This window comes from Engraulis encrasicolus, chromosome 22 (genome assembly GCF_034702125.1).
Source record: "Engraulis encrasicolus isolate BLACKSEA-1 chromosome 22, IST_EnEncr_1.0, whole genome shotgun sequence".
Taxonomy (NCBI): Eukaryota; Metazoa; Chordata; class Actinopteri; order Clupeiformes; family Engraulidae; genus Engraulis; species Engraulis encrasicolus.
In genome coordinates this window covers 49,105,723-49,126,888 of record NC_085878.1, presented here as the reverse complement: position 1 = coordinate 49,126,888, position 21,166 = coordinate 49,105,723, and the positions used below count along the sequence as shown (strand labels likewise).

At 44.8% G+C, this 21,166-nt stretch overlaps 1 protein-coding gene across 1 annotated transcript in view; it reads right to left on the bottom strand.

The window, feature by feature from the left end:
* LOC134438832 (protein unc-13 homolog C) overlaps nucleotides 1-21,166 on the bottom strand; it is a 178,642-nt gene that overhangs the window by 132,879 nt on the left and 24,597 nt on the right. Inside the window, exons 8-12 of the mRNA XM_063188513.1 lie at nucleotides 20,213-20,440; nucleotides 17,717-17,858; nucleotides 8,674-8,843; nucleotides 6,147-6,262; nucleotides 4,949-5,112 (exon numbers count right to left, since the gene is read on the bottom strand). Coding sequence (XP_063044583.1) covers nucleotides 4,949-5,112; nucleotides 6,147-6,262; nucleotides 8,674-8,843; nucleotides 17,717-17,858; nucleotides 20,213-20,440 — 820 coding nt within the window. The remainder of the gene's footprint in view (nucleotides 1-4,948; nucleotides 5,113-6,146; nucleotides 6,263-8,673; nucleotides 8,844-17,716; nucleotides 17,859-20,212; nucleotides 20,441-21,166) is intronic.

The window sequence follows — 21,166 nt, the reverse complement described above, 5'->3', positions numbered from 1 at the left end:
GTGTGTGTGTGTGTGTGTGAGAGAGAGAGAGAGCATACCTGCAAACTCAGGAGGGTTGAAAAAGGTGAGAAACTAATCGCGGCGCGGCGCGGCGACCCCCCCCCCCCAAAAAAAAAACAGGGGAAAAGACGATATTTTATTTACTAGGCCTACACTAGAAATCAGACTTCTGAATTAATTGTATTCTTCACCAGCCAATATATGTCTTACACTCACCCAGAGGCAATTCTAGGTTAAGCTGGGACCCCAAGCGAAAATTCTTAGCTGTTATTTACCATCTAGTTTGGGGGCCCCAAGTGGCTGCCTATCTAGCCTAGTGACAAGAAGCGCCTCTGCTGATCACCACCTGTCAAAATTTAAGTTGTCCTATTTACAAAAGGAGGTACATGGTCACTTAGGTTGTCTTAACTTTGAGCCCCACTGTATTTGAATATGAAATTAAAGTATTTGCTGTTTTTGGCTAAAGAGGGTAATAGGGAAATCTAGGCCAATAATATAATTAGCTATATAAAATAGAACCAATGCATTTTAGAGAATTTATGACTGAATGATAGTCGAATTTCAGCATTTCCCCAATAAAATGGTGTTGTACTATGAAGAAGCATAGATTGTAGAAAAAGATAAAGAGAGATGTCACCTAGGTTAATAGGCTATTTAGATTAATAATATTATGTCCTTGGTGGCTAACATTAAAATCATGATCGCACACGTTGCAAAATATGCGGGGGCATGACAAACAGCCATTGCTATGCATTCCTCTGACGTTTATGAAAGTTTCATCGAGTGTGTTGCGTGGGCCTCTCGCTATTCACGGTTAAATGATCTGACATAAGGAAACCAAATTTAGTTCTCTGCTAATCTGCCAATTTATAGCGCAGTCAGGCCCTGCCTACCGTCATTCTAATACATTTTCTCACTCTGAAGTTTTTCAATACCGCTTCAAGATATTGCCGTCAATTCAAATAAAGCGAAACATCCATGTTAGGACCGCAGACCTTCTACCATTGGGCTATTTATTTTCACAAGTGGACGGGTTTAGCTAATGAAACAATTCACAATTCCCAAACCCTGCTCAAATCCCATTTACCTTTGAAACGGTGATTTGGACAGCGGTCATTTGTAAAGGCAAAGCGACAGTACCAAGGTAAAAGATAATGACAGGGGGGATACGTGTGTGCGACCACCGTTTCATCAGCTGTTCACTCCGACTAGTTCCTCGGAAAGTTTTGCCGCTAACTAGCCGTTTGAATTAGCGCGCTGATTGTTCAATGCTTCCCCCAACACAGTTGCCGGGCAATGGGAACGGCAGGCAGAGGAATGTCACTCAACCGTAATGTCTGTAAAACTAGCAGAGATTCTATGAGAAGTATTACCGTATCCAGTCTATCTGTCTGTAGTCTGTCTCCGTCTGCCTACCCCCCCCCCGCCCCAAAAAAAACTCTTCGGATCTACACGATTCACGTAAGTGACCTATTTTGAGATCAAAACGGCGAATTTCGCCGAAAGGTGACAAGTTTGCAGGTATGGAGAGAGAGAGAGAGAGAGAGAGAGAGAGAGAGAGAGAGAACAAGGCTGCCGTGTGTGTGTGTGTGTGTGTGTGTGTGAGCGCCCGCGTGTATGTGGGAGTGTGTGTGCGTGCATGCATATGTGCGCATGAGTTTGCCGTGCATCTGTGCGTGCATGTGTGTGTGTGTGTGTGTGTGTGTGTGTGTGTGTGTGTGTGTGTGTGTGTGTGTGTGTGTGTGTGTGTGTGTGTGTGTGTGTGTGTGTGTATGCGCGCATTTGTTTGGATACACCTGCAGGTGTACACACAGGAAGAAGAGCCAGTTAAACTTTGTTTGGTTTGTTTTTGGATGTGAGAAGAGAAGAGGGGAACTACTCCGACAGCGCTCAGAGGGAGATTCTGGCCAGGCCTCCTTTCACAACAGCCCGCAGTGAACCTGCATCCTCCAACTGCAGGCAAACAAAAAGTTAGCAAGAGAGTAGGTAGAAGAAACAACAATCTTCACACCACTCCATCTCAAGTGATGCAAGCAGGCTCAGGGGACGGCGTTGACAGCCCCGGCTGAGGAACATTAAAGTATGATTCATTACAAGCAGCTACTAAAGCTATAGGAGGCACCTCCAACAGCACTGGGATGAAATGTAGTGGGGAACACTATTTAATTACTGGTGCTTTCAATCTCCACAACAGCTCCAGACACACTTCAGAGCAACGCAGATGCTGAAGTGAACAAGAGAGAAATGCATGCTAAGCAAGCAGTCAGCCACAACATCTGCGACTTGAATAATTCCCCAAGTCATGAGATTTGAGCCACTCATCGCCTCTGGTACGCGATCATAAATGAATCAATGAGAAAAAAAACGTCTAAACTTACTGGCAAACAGCCGTGGGCTCAACAGATTACCATAACTTTCCATGCATTACACAAACTATTTATGTACACATTCTTCTGGGTGGTAGAACAATGTCAAACAGGTTGGTAATTATTCATTTCTTAGGTGATGTTTTGTAAATATATTATGCCTGGGCTTATTGCATTTCTTAAAATAGATAGGACAATGGAAAAATGAGAGGAAATGAGTGGGAGAGCAACAGGAAATGAGTGGCGAAGGAGCGTAAAATGATCTCAGGTCAGACTCGAACCCGGGTCCCCAGATATACAGTACTGTGCCTTTGCCATTTGAGTCAGCACAACCCATACACCTTTTTACCAGCAACGCAACGCTGGGACTAGCAGGGACACCTCGGTATGATTTATATAGCCATCAGCAGTGGAATGACTGCAACCAGGGCTGGGGAGGGATGCAAAGCTCCCCACACGTTGCCACAAGACCCCTCCTTATATCCTGGACAACCAAACGTTCCGAGACACTCTTACAGCACCGCATGCCCCTCTCTCTCTCTCTCTCTCTGTCTCTCTCTCTCTCCATAATATATACTGCATATTAGGGATGGTACAAACCGCACCGAAAACCGAAACCGTACAATTCACACACCATACCGAACCGTAAAATGCAGTCCGTGGCAAATCGCAATTCATGTAGGAGTATCTTGTCCAGTCTCTCTGATTAACAAATTAGCATATAAGACCAATCAGAGGATGACACAATTAAAATCACACCGTTTTCACGTTATAAGCCTATACAAACCATGTTTAGTGATAAGTCTGATTCTATTAGCCTCTTGAAAGAGGGCATTTGGAACGCTCAGACAGCGCACATCAGCTGACGACAGCTGATTCAACTTGCGCATCATCACTTTATAATTGCAGTTATATAAATATGGTTTAATATTAACAGTGCACCATTTATCATGAACTAAAAAAAAAAAACGTAGAGAACCGAAAACCGTGACCTTGATACCGTGATATGAACCGAACCGTGAATCTTGTGAACCGTTCCACCCCTACTGCATATCTGCACCTCTGCCCCACCCATGCAGCTACACCTGAGCAATGATGAGGCACACCTGGGCAATTAGGGCAATTATGTGCTCATCACTGATCTCGTACAGTTGTACTGCGCCAGCCAATATGGCCCCTCCACTACTACAGAGCCCCCCAGTATCCCAGCTCCCCATCAACCCATTCATCCCCCTGGTCAGCCTGGTGCTGCTGCACCTACTACAGGATCTCTGGATAAAACACCACCCGGCCCCTTAGAGCACACCTCCCGCTCGCTGCCACTGCACTACTACAGAATCCCTCAGCGCATCCCCACCTGCTCCTCCTCCATCCACCTCCCCCACCCTTCCCACCCTGGTCCTGCTGCACTACCCTCACCCCTCAGCAACACCCCACCCCACCCCTCCACACGCTCAGTGCTGCTACACTACAATTTGAATCCCTCAGCAACTCCCCCTCCCTCCCCACAGCCTCCACCCACCCTTCCGGCGCTCCTGGTGCTACACTGCACAACTACAGAATCCCTACAGGTCCCTACCTGCTACCTCTCTCCTACAGTAGCAGCTTGGTACGTAACTGCATTCCCACTTCCACCCGCCTCTCCACCAGTCCACTAATGCATCCCCACAGCATCCCTCAGCATCCCCCTTCCACCCACTCCAGTCCCACCAGCCCTGTGCTACTGCGCTGCATCCTAAACAAAATCCCCCAGAATCCTCCAACCACCTTAGCAACCCTCCATCTACCACTCCAGCAGCCCGGTGCTACAGCATCCCCCAGCAACCCCTTTCCACCATGGCTGGATTGGCCATATGGCATGCAGGGCATTTGCTCAGTGGACTGTTTGCAATTTTTAGCATGGCCTCTCAATGGTATCAGTCCTCATGCCACTACAGATGCCTCTCGAAGACAGTGAGATATATATCTCACGTTAGATTATCTTGATGTCATCATATGCTTCACTATCTCTCTAGATGCCTGGTGAACTAGTCTCCGCTGAAAATGCCCAACCAAGTTTTTTTTTTCCCCCAGCCCAGTCCTGTTTTCCACCCCTCCACCCGTCCATCCTTGCGCTGCTGTGTCCACTGCTGCTGCCACCGCCGTCCGAATGTGCCTCGTCATGTGAATTACGATGATCAATACAACAGGCCCGGCTTGTACAAGCATTTTTAAAAACCGCCATAACTCACGCAAATCCCGAGCTGTCTAAAGATGCTGTGAAGCGGCCGGTCTCTTATCGCCAGGCTATTTACACAGCATCGTAAAAGCACCTCCAGTAGTGTATGTGTGTGTGTGTGCATGTGTGTGCGTGTGTGTGTGGGATCGATGAAAGCTAGTCCATCCAGTCATTTCATGTCAGAGTGAGATGTGCTACTCATAAATGTGTGTGTGTGTGTGTATATGTGAGTGTGAGTGTGTGTGTGTGTGTGTGTGTGTGTGTGTGTGTGTGTGTGTGTGTGTGTGTGTGTGTGTGTGTGTGTGTGTGTGTGCGTGTGTATGTGCGTGTGCGTGTGTGCGCGTGTGTGATATGTATTACTCACGTCATGGCCTGGTAGATAGACTCAACACCAAAGCGCATGGCAAACTCGTCCACTATCTCCTGGGAGACGTCGTCAAAGTAGACCTTCCACGCCTCGTCACCTTTCACCTCCGGGATCTTCACAGCTCCTCCATTCTTCACCTCCGTCAGGTAGTGGAACAGGTTCTATGGAATGAAACGGGGTAATCACATAGCCTGATGGTTAGGGAGCTGGGCTTGGGATCAAGAGGTTGCAGTTTCAACCAGTAGTGATAATGTCTTCTATGACTTCTTCCATGACTGAAGTGAGTCAGGTAGTGGAGCAGGTTCTGTGGAACAGTTAATGGTTAGGGAACTGGTATTGGGATCAGGAAGGTTGCAAGTTTAAATCCTGTACGAGGCGGCCATGTGGATCTGTGGGCTAAGGAAATGTGCCATGACTCTGGGGACCAGGGTTTGAATCCAACCCAAGGTCTTGTTGCGATCCTTACTATCTCTCTCCATCTCTCTCTGTCTGACTGTCTATCTGTCTGTCTGTCTGTCTGTCTGTCTGTCTGTCTGTCTGTCTGTCTGTCTGTCTGTCACCGAATGTATCAATTGGATTTTAATGTAATGCAATGTAGTGCAAAGAAAGGTATTGCACTCACTTTCTTGAATTGTGGAAAGGTCAGAAACACTAACTTGGAAGATAAAACTGCCCTTTACAGTAAATGGAATACATGCATTTGAAATGAAGTGTAGGCTGGACCATAACTAATCCATAACCAGAGCATTCTTCTGTAAACATATAAGCAGAGTTTTCATCTGCAAAAAGCAAGATATTAATCAAGTCTGATAGCAAATACTAAATGGACTACTATTTCATACTGCACTGCAGTAGGCTTTCACACCTTAACAGTTTATTTGGAGAACAATTGAAAGTCCTATTCCAGACCAGGGTGAACATAAAACTGATGACATACCGGGAAATGGATCCATGAGAAAGCGGCACATCGCCAAGCTAATGAATCCACCCACAGCAGAAGTAAAGCAGGCCAGGGGAAGGAAGTGGTGGGAAATACACAGACACATACACACACACACACACACACGCCCGTGCATGCACACAATTGCACGCACGCACGCACGCACGCACACACACACACACGCACACGCACACACACCATTTGTGAGTACCCCATGTGGGGTGGGGTGGGATGCTAGAGGGGGGAATAGCTCACCTCGTGTAAACAAGTGTACTGGCCATGGGGCGGAGCCACCTTTTCTTCCCCTTTCATCTCCACACTGATCTTCAGCCTGATGGCGCCCGACACCATAGATTTGTCTGTTCTTTTATCTGAAAGGCAAAGTGTGAAAAAGAAAAGAAATAAAACGAGCCAGAGGTTAAACCTGAGACACAGGACACACAGTGTTTTTCATTCTGGGATGTGTGGGTGTGTATTTCCTTCTTTTTTTTGGGGCTTCTTTTTCTTTTCCCCCGCTTTGAATTCTCATACCAGCTACCGGCGGGTGAAAGGATGTAATCCTTGGCCAAATAAATGGAGGGATACAGAGGTCGTTGCTGCGAGGCACAGAGGCATTCAATCACAGCACACCGGTCAACATTGGAGATGGCAGAAAGGTAGGGCCCTCCACACATCAGCGATATAAACCGTCGGCACAATCAGGTGCATCTCCGCAGGACAGCCCTCGTCACGCAACAGAGAAGCCCACCACTGGGGAGAGGCCTGCCGTATTCTTTATTTTACTGGGTAAAAAAAACGAGCCCAAAGCTTTTTGACACTGTGGTGGTTTTTGTCTGATTGTTTTTTTCCTGCCGCAATGTTCATTAGAAATGGCACAGGAGAGTCCAGATGTATGTGGAAACCGAGAGCATGTGTTAGTTTTACTTAACATTGCCCTTTTTCACTCTGGTCCCCAGAGTATTTGTCAGGAAACGTCATTTATCTATTTTAATGGGGGCATGCTTTTTAAAGGGGTATGACCTATGATAACAGCAGCTCCTGAGGTAAACCTGAGGCTGTGACCAGAGCTCCTTCCAGCCAGTCTTAGTCATCGCAAGACAGGTGGGGAGGAAATGAAAATGAAAATGTTTTGGAGGTTTTGAGCGTGACACACATTACTGCTGTAGGGATAATTAATAATGCAAAGGGCTACCGTCTCACAAAATGAAACACTGGAAAAGATATGCTTATTCAAAATATTTTGCACAACACAGAATAGTTCAACGTTGCTAACTGAAAGAAAGAATGGGCAATTCCACCAACTGAATCCTCTGGGTTTTAAAATGTTGACTTTGAATTTTTGAACTTCTTGTAAGCAACATTAGCATTTTCTTCGTAACTTTTTTTGCAAAGCATCCCAGGAGCCAACCTTCTGTCACTATGCTGTGCACACCAAATATAATTGGTTGGCAAGGGACCCTATCTTTTTGAAATTTTCTTGAAAGTATGTACGTGTATGTTTATTCTTTTATGTCCGTCACGACCTGTGTCTATTTTTAGATACATTTCAATACATTCAAGACATGATCATACTGTTTTGAGATCTTCATGAAATCTTGTGCTTTGTTAAAACCAGCCTGGCCTGCGTTGAACTTTACACACATTTAAGGGTCAGCTTGTATATACATAAGGTCATAGAAGCATCATGTTTTCTGCTAGTCTTAATTCTGTTAATCTAGATGCTGCAAGCAGCAGCAAATGTTATTCACTCCCCCACTGGGAGCTAGAGATAATCCATAGGGATTTAGAATTGATGCCCCCAAGACTGGCTGACGAATCACTGTGACATGCATCGTATACGTCATCCTATTTTCTGGTACTGATAGGTTGCAGTACCAGAGATGTATAAAGTAGATGGAGAAGCGCTCTAACTGATGTAATTACAACACTAGTACATGGCCTTATAGAGTTTATACACTTCCACTGTACCAACGCAGAAGACAGACTGTAAGTGTACTCAGAGGTAGCTAAAGTAAAAGCAGAAGTAAAGAAACATGACCTGCCATAGCTTCCTTCCAACACAAGTAACTTCACTGAGTAACTTGTCTATAGTTACTCTAGAGTATTGGACCTGATTCTGTGCTGATTGGATCACATTTGGGTGCTTTCTTTATAGGTTTTTGGATTTTTCAGTAACAGCATCATCTAGCCATCTCATTAGGTAGCCTACAATTGAATAACTGGTGTAACCACTATGCAATCACTATGCCATTTCTTCACTATGCATTTCCACTATGTAATGAGATAGTGTTGTACTTACACCATAATTTTACATCTACGTCGGCCAACTCTGTTTTTTTCAATCTTACTTTATATACAGTACATGTAGAGGTATTTTCCTATGATGAGTTCTGAGACATTTCCTCATTTTCTTGATCTGATGTGGGCTAGAACACGTCTTTTGTCATAACATCTGCTCTGGCCTGTGTGTGTGTTGATCTTTATACACATTTCAGAGCCAGCTTGTATATCAGGTCAGAGGAACTGCATGGATTCTGTGACATCCGGCTCAGAGAGTTAGTGTGACAGTCCCCTTCTCACCGAGGGTGTACTGTACCACTGTCCCAAACATCCATTTCTCTGATCGACATGTAGATCTCCATGACATTCTGACCACACAAAGTCATCCGACTCCCTCCCCATCTCTCTCTCTCTCTCTCTCTCTCTCTCTCTCTCTCTCTCTCTCTCTCTCTCTCTCACACACACACACACACATATACACACACACACTTCCCGTACTCACCGAGGTTGTACCAGACGTCCATCTCTCCGCTGAGCATGCGCACCTCGATGATGGTCTGGCCCAGGAAGTCGTCGCTCTCCCTCTTGAAGTGCTGCTTGACCCGAGACGTGAGGTCGTCATCTTCATCCCAGACCCTCACCTTGATCCGGTCCGTCGCATTGTGGCATTCACTGGAACACACAGACGGCACAACGCAACACACAGTCACAAAACGTCTACTGATGTCCAGTCCCACACCATCACCTTAATACGGTCCGTGGCATTCGCTGGAACGCACAGAGGACACAACACAACATCGCCACAAACACAAACCGTCTTCCATCTGCCCAGAAAGGTCGCATGCTTCACTGAATCGACAAACAGGCCACTTATCTACCACCACCACCACCAACACCACCCCCACTCTTCACCCACCGACATCCACCCACCATCCACACACTGTTGTCAACCCCCACTGCCATCACCCCCATTCCAGACAGCCATCTAGACAGAGGACTTGCCTTGAAAGGCCATTTGTTGAGGAGATATTCCACAGTGAGCCTCAGTGCACAATACTAATGCAATACAGACCGCAAATTCTTACTGAGATCGTATTTCGATGCCAAAATGTTTGAAATCTCTCAATGTGATTACACAGGTCCTGTGTTCCCATCACTCTTTATTTGGCACGCCCGCCTGTTTGCTGTGTACCCTTGGTGCAGGACATGAAAAACAGCCAGTAGCGCTCTGTGAATCAGGAAAAGGGTACACCAGCCTGGATGTGTCAATCATGGTGTCTTTAGAGCTGCGCCTGATTCATCAAAGCACTCTTTTTATGTGTAGACATCCAATCCCATTCCAGAACTAAGGCCAGCGCATACAGCAAGACAAACACAAATCAAGAGCTTCATAAAGAATTGCAAAGTATAGATATCTGTCATTACTTGTTTAGGTGCTAGCAAGCCCCCTTTCTACACATTAGCAGTTTAGGCGATATCAATACGGATAACAATATTAGCCTTTGAAAGAAACGACAATGTGAATAAAGCAGTTTTTTTCTATTAGTCCTACTCTTGTCTTACTACTTGGCTGTGAAGACCTCAGCCTTCAGATCTGGGAAGTTTGAGACGGTTTTCAAGAATGAATTCTGTCAGTGGCAAGGTCTCAGCCATCACTCGATTTTCTATCACATGCAATCTCTCTCTAGTCTACTACTACTACTACTATTACTTTTACTATTTCTATGTATGTTGTTTAGTGCACTATTTAAGCCATTTTGGGTATAGTGGTGTGTAGCCTGTTCCCCAACTGCTCAGTAGAGTCTGCTCAGAGTCCAGGGGGCCTAATACAATACAGCACTGCAGGCCATGGCAGCCAGACAACCGTCTTACCACAGGACCGAGGCACACCCGATAATGAACATTAAAGTGCAGACTCGCAGCCCACATAATAAATCGAGCCGTGCTGAGGATAAATCTGTTTGATTTGTCAAAAAGTTGTATTAGGACAACTGTGGAGCGGCCCCAAGATCTATATGGCCTGCCGAGACCTTTGGCAACTTTGCGGTGCTGTTTTTCCACACCTCCTCGGACTATGTGTCACATCCTAGTCTGGGCCGTGCATATTTCTTGTGTTTTGTGTCTGGATATGTGGGGGGTTGTGCGAAGGAGAGAATGTGAGAGAGAGAAAGTGAGAGTGAGAGTGAGAAAGAGAAAAAATAGAAAGACAGAGACAGAGAGAGAAAAATAGAGATAAACAGAAAGGGTGAGAGAGGGAACGACAGACAGACAGAGAGACAGAGAGAGAGAGAGAGAGAGAGAGAGAGAGAGAGAGAGAGAGAGAGAGAGAGAGAGAGAGAGCATAGGGGGAGGAAAAGAAGACTGAAAAGCGCTTGGAGGAAAGACACAGCTTATCAACCCTGTCTCTCCTCTGCCTCCTCGTGATGCCCTGTCAGCTGCTGCTGACGTCAGAGCAACGCTGCCGGCACTCTTCAAGGAAGTCCTACACGCACAACGTTAAGGCCCTCTCCTCCCCAGAGAGAGAGATAGAGAGGGAGAGAGAGAGAGAGAGAGAGAGAGAGAGAGAGAGAGAGAGAGAGAGAGAGAGAGAGAGAGAGAGAGAGAGAGACTGGACTGCCTACAGGAGCTATGGGGGGAAGAGCCAGAGACACTTAATTTCCAAACATGAGCTGCATTAGGTGTGTTGAAAGGACACACGTGACGTTGGGGGAAGTCACAGTGTCCTAAGCAGTGGTTGATTATGGCTCTCACTGTTTTATTACATTTTCAGCAGCATTATGTCTCACGCCGTCCACAGTGGACTAGTGTTTTATTATTGTCATTATGGTATTACAGTGCTATATGCTGACTTCAGCCTGTTTTTATTATACTATGTGAAATACTGTACATGAAGTATTATCTGTAATTATAGAATATGGACCTCCATCAATTATATTTATTCAATATGTGTCCCTTTTCTTTTGTAATTATCGAATGAGGGTGTCATCAATTATCATTAGCAAAATGCACGTTTGCTGTGGATTAGCTACAGCTACCACTGTTTTATTAGATTTCCCGCGTTTCTATCCGGACATCTACAGTGAATTAGTGGTTCCTTTGGTCATTATTGTGTTACTATGTTGTATGCTGACATTAGGCTGCTTTTATTTAATATATATGAACTATTAATTCATATTATGGCACGAGAGTGCTATCAATTATGGTCCCAGGGCAAATTAAGGGCAGAGATGCAGCAAGATGGTTGTAAATGAGACCAAGTAAAAAAAAAAGCACAGGCAGAGACACTGGGAGTGAGAGAGGGAGGGAGTGAGACAGTGAGAGAGGGAGGGAGAGAGACAGTGAGAGAGAGAGAGAGAGAGAGAGAGAGAGAGAGAGAGAGAGAGAGAGAGAGAGAGAGAGAGAGAGAGAGATAATGATAGTGGGCTTTGGTCCTACGTATATGGAGAGCGTTACGTAATGCTCATGTGCTCATTCTTTGCCAAAAGGCATTAACAGAATCTCCTTCCCAAAGAGAAGAGAGAAATGCAACCTACTAACTCATTCTTAAGACCTCAGAGTCTTCTGATTCACCACATTCCCAGAAACATGACTACCCTTTTATCGGTACTGCAGTGTCCAGTACTACGCATGCTAACAAACGGGGTTACTGGACATGTACAGTATTAAGGACTGGTCAGGACAATCATCTGCAGCCATGGTGAAATAAATATGATACAACGAGTCATACAAATGCTGTCAGCTTGGATGAAGTGAGTCCTCTCATTGCCAGTGCACACAGATAAAACTGTTGTAGGGGCTCGCTGTTGAACTGAGCTGTATTGTGTTGTTGCTGTCCATGGTGCTGAAACGAGGGCAATAGCCCTTTATGGCGATCAGGCATGGGACTACCAAGGGTGCAGATTCTGGGGGTGTTGAGGGGGGCACATCCCCTCTAATTAATAAAAAACACACCATTGTTGGGTAAACTTCCCTATTATATCTGTAATATTTTTACTTATTGTACTTTATCTTATGGTACACGTTCCTCACTCAAGTTATTACTACAGTCTTGTACTCCTCGCATTAAATTAGGGAAAACAGGCTTTTCTTTTTATGCCCCTTACCTATGGAATGAGTTGCAGAAGATAATATCCATGGACTCTCTGCCCTCATTGGAGACTTTTAATAGGGCAATTAATACAATGTACACAGAATAGTGTCGTTGTTTCTGACCATGCAACACATAGGCTACCTTTTTATCTCGTAATATGCTTTATGTAAGTTTATATTTCTTAATGTGTCTTTTGTAAGTTTATTTTCCTCTTTGTCTATGTATCCGTCTGCCTCTGTAACTACTGTATATGTTAACTGCCATTTTGACCAGGACTCCCTCTCAATGGGACAATCCCGGATGAATAAAGGATAAATGAAAGAAAAAAAAACTATCACTAATTGCTCATCTTCAAAATCATAACATTAGATCTGTACCGATGGGCACTACCTCTACCTGCCCCATCCCTGTACCTACCCCATTTCTTTTCTGAGCTATGTCTTCCAGCTCATAATAATTCATTTCAAATCCTTGCCTTCAGGTTTGTGTTTAGCATCACGTCAAACAAAAGCATACAACCCACAACATCATGCAGACCTGATGCGATATACGTGTATATAAATATATATTCTAAAAATGTCTGCTTTCAACAGTCAATTATTTTCGAGTGCAAACGGTGGGTTAAGAGGGGTCTTGATCCTAACACATGGGTAGCCTCGTGTTGTTTTTCCTGCACCTCATGCACTGACGGTATTTCCTGGTAATGTGTATTTTCTTCTTTCACGCCTCCCGCTCTACATTCTCCATGAGCAACACATTAAGGCCCTCGACATACAACCACATGCAGGGCCGCTGTCTGACCGCTTTGGCCGGGCCACGGACTAAGTCGTCCCCCTCGACGCAATACATACAATGTAGTGAGGACCCAATTCTGGGTACCCCCTCTCTCACTGGACCTGGGAAAACGGACCATTTTGCCCAGCCCCCTTGTCGGCATCCCTGTCTACATGCGTGGAATATGTTATGGCCATGCGTGCAAGCACCGCAGGCAATTTCCCCTGGCAATAAATCAGGCGGGCTAATGGACATCTCTCAACATCTGCTTATTTTTACTCGGCCCCGATGGCACGCTTGTGTCCTCACTAAAACAAACAAACCAGGGTGAGAGATGCAGATTAAAGGCAAATTACGGCCACTAACGGCTCCCCTCATCTGCCTTTTAATTGCTGCTCTGGGTCCTCTGAGGCCGCGGCCCCTGCGCTGCGTTGCGTGCTACAGTAGCAGGCGACGGGGGGATAGTGTGTGTGAGCGGGCCGCTGGCGTGATCTATGGGCTCCCGCGGCGCCCCTGGGTGGCAGATGGGCCCGCGTGCCGCTGCCATCAATATCAAATTACCCAGAGGGCCGAGGGGCGCCATCTCTTCTCACCCTGTCATATATAACAAGCTGAAATGCATTGTGTACTTCCTCTTCTTTGCAGGTGGGTGGGGGGAGGTGTGACACTCCTCGTAGTGCGAATACAGTCCCCAGTGAAATAAACACTATAAAAATAAATAAACAAACAAATGACATCATCATCTCAACACTAGAGATGAATATAAAACTCATGAATGATCAAACTATCAAATAAAAACACATGTGAATGTGCATCCCCAAGGCGACTAGGTCTCCATTACCACTGCTATTGACAATTTGACAAATAATTTTGAGATAGCACTTCCTCTGGTGATGAAGTGCTTCTTCCAGAAATAATAAAAGGCTGACCTCTGGACCCTCTCTTGCCTCTGTGGGTTGCATGTAATCCATGTATCTACAACAAAGGATTTATGACCCCTTCCGTTACAGAGTGTGCCTTCGAATAACAGGTCAAATAAAGGGAAAAAATGGAGGGCCAGAAACTCGTACGGCAGAGAACATATGTCAGAGAGCATAGCTTGTGAGCTTTTATGGAGCTAGAGAATGTATGGCTTTAACAAAGACGTCATCGTCATCGATTCGGCGGGCAGGTCACAGAAAACCACCTCATCTTGACAAAGCCCATCCTCATCAGGACTGCCAGGATTAGGCTAAACGACCACCGAATGGTGAATTATAAGAAAAACCCACCGGAGTGACAGATGCACAGAGAGGGGGGGAGATAGAGATAACAAGAAAAAGAGAGAAGCAAAATAGAGAAACAGGAGGAGAAAGACAGAGAGAGAGAGAGAGAGAGAGAGAGAGAGAGAGAGAGAGAGAGAGAGAGAGAGAGAGAGAGAGAGAGAGAGAGAGAGTGAGAGAGAGAGAGAGAGAGAGAGAGAGAGAGAGAGAGAGAGAGAGAAGAAAAAGAGAGGGAGAGGGAGAGGGATATAGCGAGGGGAGAAGGAGAGATGAGAGAGCAGAGAGAAGAAAGAGAGGAGAGAGGGAGGGAGAGAAAGAGAGAAACTGAGAGAGAGAGAGAGAGAGAGAAACAGAGAGAAGTAACAGAGAGGTAGAGGGATTCAAAGACGAAGAGCTGCCATGGATTGAGGTCAGACAGCTGAACGTAAGAGCCTGTGGTTTCCTGAACTCATACATTCTAATGGACCAAAAATGTGCCAGAAATGTGAGATTCTGCCACAGGGGACTGGGTGCTGCAACTCATAAATAAACTCTGCCAATACGCTGTCATTCCAGCAGACCGAGATGTGTGTATCTCATTTAATTATCCACTCCAGGCATGCACTTGACAGCCTCTGAAAGATTATACATGCAAGTCATATACAGTATGGTATACATATAGTATGGGACATTTGTGGAAGATTATAGAAACCACTGCAGTCTCCCTGGCTGTACGACGAACTCAACCAGCAAATTATTCAAGCTCAACAGTAGATACGTTTTGCGCCTGGGGTGCAATTTAGCTAAAGATTTTCAATTTGCAATTTGCAAAAAGCCTTTTTCGTTTATTGTTGCAGCGCCATGATTGCTATTTAAGCTGCCCGTGTAGCGTGGCGCAATGGCATTAATGGAAAATGAGGGTGGGCGGAGAGCCCTGCAGATGTATGCAGAACTATGACTGAAACCCATCTGCTCATCTGGCTTCACGTGACGCTACAGTACAGTGACGCGTACAGTACAAAGTTTCCACTGCTACATAGGGGTGGGCGATATGGCCAAAAATGTATACCTCAGTATAATTTTAGCCACGGTATATATCACGGTATATATCACGGTATTTTACATTTGTGTAAAATTGAAGCATTCCGTCGCAAAATGTACAAAACACCTTTTTTTTTTACTTTTGCATTTGCATTTTTTAAACATTTGCATTTTTGTAATGTGTGTGAATTCTTGCTATTCAAATCTTTTGAAAACAAACAAAAACTATGTAAAATGCATTTTGCAATGCAATGCAATGCAATGCAATGCAATAGGCTACAACACTGTCAATTTCACCAAGTCTAGAAGGGGTTAAACTAGGGAAGGGAGGGGTGTCAAACTGAACATGGATTTTATCCAATAAATCGTTCATTTGACCTTTTTTTCTATTTCTGGAGTTGCTGGGGGTAATTTGGAAATGTGTGCTTGCATCTGTGATTATGCCAAGCCTAATGGTTCAGCTGTTATTGTTAAAGTTTTAAAAAAACGAACTTTCACATGAGGCAGCTAGCAATGCATTGTAGAACTAATGCATTTAAATGGCAGCTATCACTGCAGCAGCGGTTAGCATGCTAACGTTAGCGAAATCGCTAAATCACATTTTAAACAGTGAACGGTCATCTAAGTTACTAACACCCAGCCAGATATCGTGAATGATATTATCTCACCTGGACACAGTAACATACAATGAGGCTGGCGCAAATGAAAAGCAACCAGAAGCACATAGATTTATTTAGCACATTTCTGTTGTCAGACACCAGCATTGACATGAATGACTTGGATTGTTAGCTTGCTAACTTGCTTTTCACACACCACTGTACATTAAATTGTGGAGACCAGAATCGAAATCACATACAGTTTAAAACAATAGTTCACTACACTAACTATACATTTTACACTTAAAGCTTAAATGAAATTGTGCTTCTGTTCTACAACCACATATTCTTTTGCTACTACGAGAGACAGTCGGTGGATGTTCAAAACGTTGTCTATTACTGCCATCTGCAGGACGCAATGCGCTATGGCGGTAGAGCGGTATGGACAAAATCCATACCTTGGGGGAAAAAATACCTCGCACGATAGTATACCGTCCATACCGCGCACTCCTACTGCTACAATACTCAGCAGCCTCACTGCATACTGTAGCTCTTAGACAGACATTCTTCTAAAAATGACCATGTTATAACTTCTAAAGGGTCAAAAAGAACATAATACCACGATTATGATATGTGTCTTCAGTGGAACGGAAACCCCCCCCAACAAAACAATGATCATGCGATTGTCCAGCAAAGATGCGATAATGCAGGGATGTAAGGTGTACCTGTACACTTATCAAAGCGAAGCAGGACCTGATGCACCCACGGTTGAGTCTATCTACTGCACGCCGCGATGGGCCACACGTCACTATTATATGACACCAGAATGATTGGGAAGGCCTCAAGGATGTACCAGGCAATGTGCTCGCCTTCACAGATATGAAAAGAAATGGGCCCGTCTGCACCGGGAGGGGGCTACGGTGGAGCGTGGCAATGCAGAGCTACAGGGAGGCCAAATGGGTCCGTTTTCTCAGACCCTGGCAGAGAGGGTGCTCAGAATCAGGTCCACATTACAGTGTGTTTGTTGTGTAGGGGGCCCTTTCAGATGACTTTGTCCTGGGCCTGGCAAAAGCAGTCAGCAGCCCTGGGCGTGTGCTGGCATGTTTCTTCATTATGGTCTATTCAGAGCCCCCTAAGAGCCTGCACTCTTATCAAGAGGAATGGTTATGCAACGGCCAGATAGGACATATAATAGCTCAGCAGTCATTACCGCAACACCATTCCAGAAAGACTTTTAGACAGCGTTGCAAAAGGGGGGGTGGCCCTTGATCACACTTGATATGGCACATTATTAAAAGCGAAGAGGATGGTGAAAAAAAATGAGTGATTGAAGAAACAGCCGTTCAAATCTCGAATTTTACTGCTCTCTAAATTGGGAGGGTTTGGCACTTGTCTCTAGGATGCTACAAACTAGAAAGTGAGTACGTTTATTTATACAGCGCTTTTCACAGATAATATTGTGCTTGATAATAAGTGCCTTGCCATTTGATTGGACTATAGTGGGGATTACGAGGAGAGAAAAAAATGCACAGTACACACATTATACACAGTATACATAGTATATAAAGATATACAGTACACAGTCTATACAGATATATACAGTGTATTTTTCTCAGTGTATTTGGATAGAGAAGAGGTTCTGATTGTTAGACCTGAGAGAGCATGCTGAAGATAGGGGGTGAATTAAATCTGGAATATAGGCTAGTGCCTATGTATACACAGCGTAGACTACCACACAGCATGCCTAGCCATATGAACTGCTCTAATATGGAGAATGAAAAAAAAAACTCGAGAGGAACTCACAAAAAGAATTTCTCGTCCCAGACAGGGTTGAGGTTTCCGAATATGGTCTTGGTCCTGCGCTTGGTCTTCCCCACCTGCACGGTCACGTAGGGGTCACTGGAGCCGGTCTTGTCCTTGGCCTGCAGACCCTGGGCACAGACAACTGGAGAGAAACACAACACAACACCACTATCAGGCTCTGTTCACATACAAATGGAGAGAGACACAACACAACCATCAGCCCCTGTTCACACACGTACAACTGGAAACAAAAAAATAAAAACAACACATTATCAGCACTAAACTTGGCAGAATCCTCCTCACACAAATAAAGACAAACAACCAACGTTGAGCAAAGAACACAATACAACAGCCAGCACCCTGTCAACCCCCCAACGCACCTCCACCACCCCCCAAACCCCAACCCCAGCCCCAAACAAACAAACAAACCAAAAAGAAAAACATGTCTCTAGACTTTTATTTGCTTGTATACTTTCCCTCTGCTCTGTTCACATACTCTGCTGGAGGACACAGACATACAAATGCTGTTGGTCGGGGCTTTTATGAGACAAGTCATGAGGGGTAGGAGTCATAAAGACACACAGGGTCTCTGCTGTGCATATGTTGTGCCCCATCTATTCCTCCTCTTTTTCCCTTCCCTTTGTAGCACTCCGACTGCTCAGTCAGTGTTGAGTCAGAGAGGGGGCGCCTGCTGCCATCATTCACCAGCGCCAGTAGTATTTCACAGTGCCATAAAAGGGGAGAGAGCATTAGGTTATTAAACATAAATGAGTGACATGCTAAATTATTCATGTAACATATATCCTGGAGTTGGCTGCCAAGGGTGATTGGTGACGGTAGTGTGGAGGAGACTGAGGAGAGGATGAGAGGAGAGGAAGAGAGGGCTCCCTATTGTGGAAGGAAGGGCACGGCACTGACTTTAGGAAGACTAGCGAGATACTGGATACTGGGATAGCAGTGGGGTGGAAGGAGGCGGTCGACCGTCGTTGGAAGGGGGGGGGGGGCAGTGTTGGGGTGCAGTTACTGGAGTCTGCTGCATCAATGCAGCGTGAGCAAGCCCCGTATCCCTGTGACAAAGATGAAGAGCTTTTCTATGGCTCTGCACACACAGCCGGCACAGGTACAGCCAAACTGGCTCAGCCCAGCACCAATCCATGCAGTGGAATAACAACGGAGAAAAACTGTTGCCACCGGAATCGATGTGCCTCCGTGTTTATCAAATGAATAATAAATAAATAACGAGTCAATGAATACATTCCAAAATGGGAAATTCAATATAGCCTTAGAGATAAATTAAGGCAGGGCTGTGTTTTTCTTCCCCCTGTGTGTATTGACATCCTGGCAGAAGTGCAAACTTGGCAATAAGTCTCCAGCGTCAGGGCTGGGCAAAGTCAGGTGAAGGTGCATTGCATAGCGGACGCTGGACGCTGACACAGTTGAGACAGCAAATACTCTACTGTAGCCTCCCCTACTTTTTATAACATCAGCCATTCCCATATTAAAAATAAACCATCTATTCATCTATTTATTTATCTGAGCATAGTACCGGTAGTAGTGTTTTTTTTTTTTAATATGGGAGATATGTGGGTCACGTTTCACAATGCTGATACTACGGTACAAGACCCATGCACACCACTGAATTGATACATTAGAAAAAGAGCAGGGTATTGTAGGTATGTCTTTGCAGAGTTCTTGCACAGAAACTGGCCATATAAAATGGAGATACTGTATGAAACAGAGATACAAAACAATTCATATAGGACTATACAGTAGGGTACATCCTACAAAAGTGGCCCATTTCTCATTTGGCACAAGCACACATTCCATCTACAATGCTCTTTTGCATCATATATCATATGCAAGATAACATAACATCTCATTTCCAAGTGTGCCAGACATGGGACAAATTACATTTTTGAATCCTGAATCTTGAACATAAACTTGTAGATGAAATGTGTATGTACTTAACTTGTGGTACCAATACCGTAAAAATGGCCCAATTCTCATTTTCCTCATATAACAGTGGTAAAGCCATTGAATCACTTTGTGTAAGTTTCATATATTTCAGTGCAGGAGCATAGTTGAGTTCAGTGATGTATGCCTCATCTGAAGGTTTTAATGGTGCTTCAAGTTATCCTCCCTGTTGTTGTGTGTCTGCATTATCCTGGTAAAATAATGTTACATATTACACCCCCCCCCCTTTTTTTGGTCCTTGTAGGGTGTACTTGGGTAGATGGTCTAGAGTTTAACCCACTTAATTGAAACAAAGTTCGTAAACCTCCTACTAGAAAGACCCTATATTTTCATTATTCTGGTAACATAAATCTATAAAGCTATTACAATAGTACTACTTACTCAAAGTTTGTTTACCCAATGTTTCAGCCAACCCTTATGTAGAGTTTTATGGAATAAATCACAGTAAGAAAACCATTTGATGTGCAGGCTATTTTTCTCCTTTCTCCGTGCATGCGTGCCCGAGAGCCCGAGCTCCCTCACCTGTGATGTCGATCTTGGCAGACCACTTGGAGGTTCCTTCCAGCACGGCCTGCTTGGCCGTCTTCAGGTGCGTGCCGAAGTCCTCCTTGGACATCTCGAACATCTCCTGGATGACCTCGAACACCTCGGGCCGGTTCTTCTCCCGGATCTTCATGCGCTCCTTCATGGCCATGATGATGTTCTGGGTCTTGTCCTCGGCTCCGTGCTTGGAGCTCTTCTCCACCGCCCCTGTGGATACAGACATGTACGTTAATACATACATTGATCCAGAAAATAAAGGAAACACCAAAACAACACAATGCAACTCCACTTCTGTGATATTAGACTGACTGGTTAGGAAGCAACAGTCATTGTGCTTCCTAACTGGACAGGCTGATATCACAGAGGTATGATTAAAACAAATGCACATATGTGTGACAAACCCTTAATCGTTACATGGATTTTTAATGAAAATGTAATTTTTCAACAATTGCAAAACTCAGTGACATACTATATGAATTGTGGCACATGACTACTATAAAGTAGGTGAGGTAAGCTTTGGAGAGAGAGCCAGCAGTTCACAACCGTGGTGGACCCACTTTGTTGTGAAAGGGCTGACATTTCAAGATGTCTTACCAAAACGCAATTAAATTATCATGCCTGTCATCAGCCCAGAGGTCAGGGACTCAAGCTGAGAATTTGTCATACTTTTGAGTCAATACAAAAAGAGGCTGTTTTACCTCATCTCAAGCATGTCTAATTAAATTAAAATTTCTCAAAACTGCTTTAATTCAATGACAGAACTGCAGAGGCATGAAATTCCAACCAGCAGAAAAGACACTGCTGTCACATAGCAAAAAGTCGACAACACCGAGGTAAACCCAAGTGTCAAAAGTAAGCCTTGTCTTCAAGGTCGCTGAGTTAAAACCTTTTTTCCTTCCCCTTGAGACGTTTTCATGCATCACATTGAATACT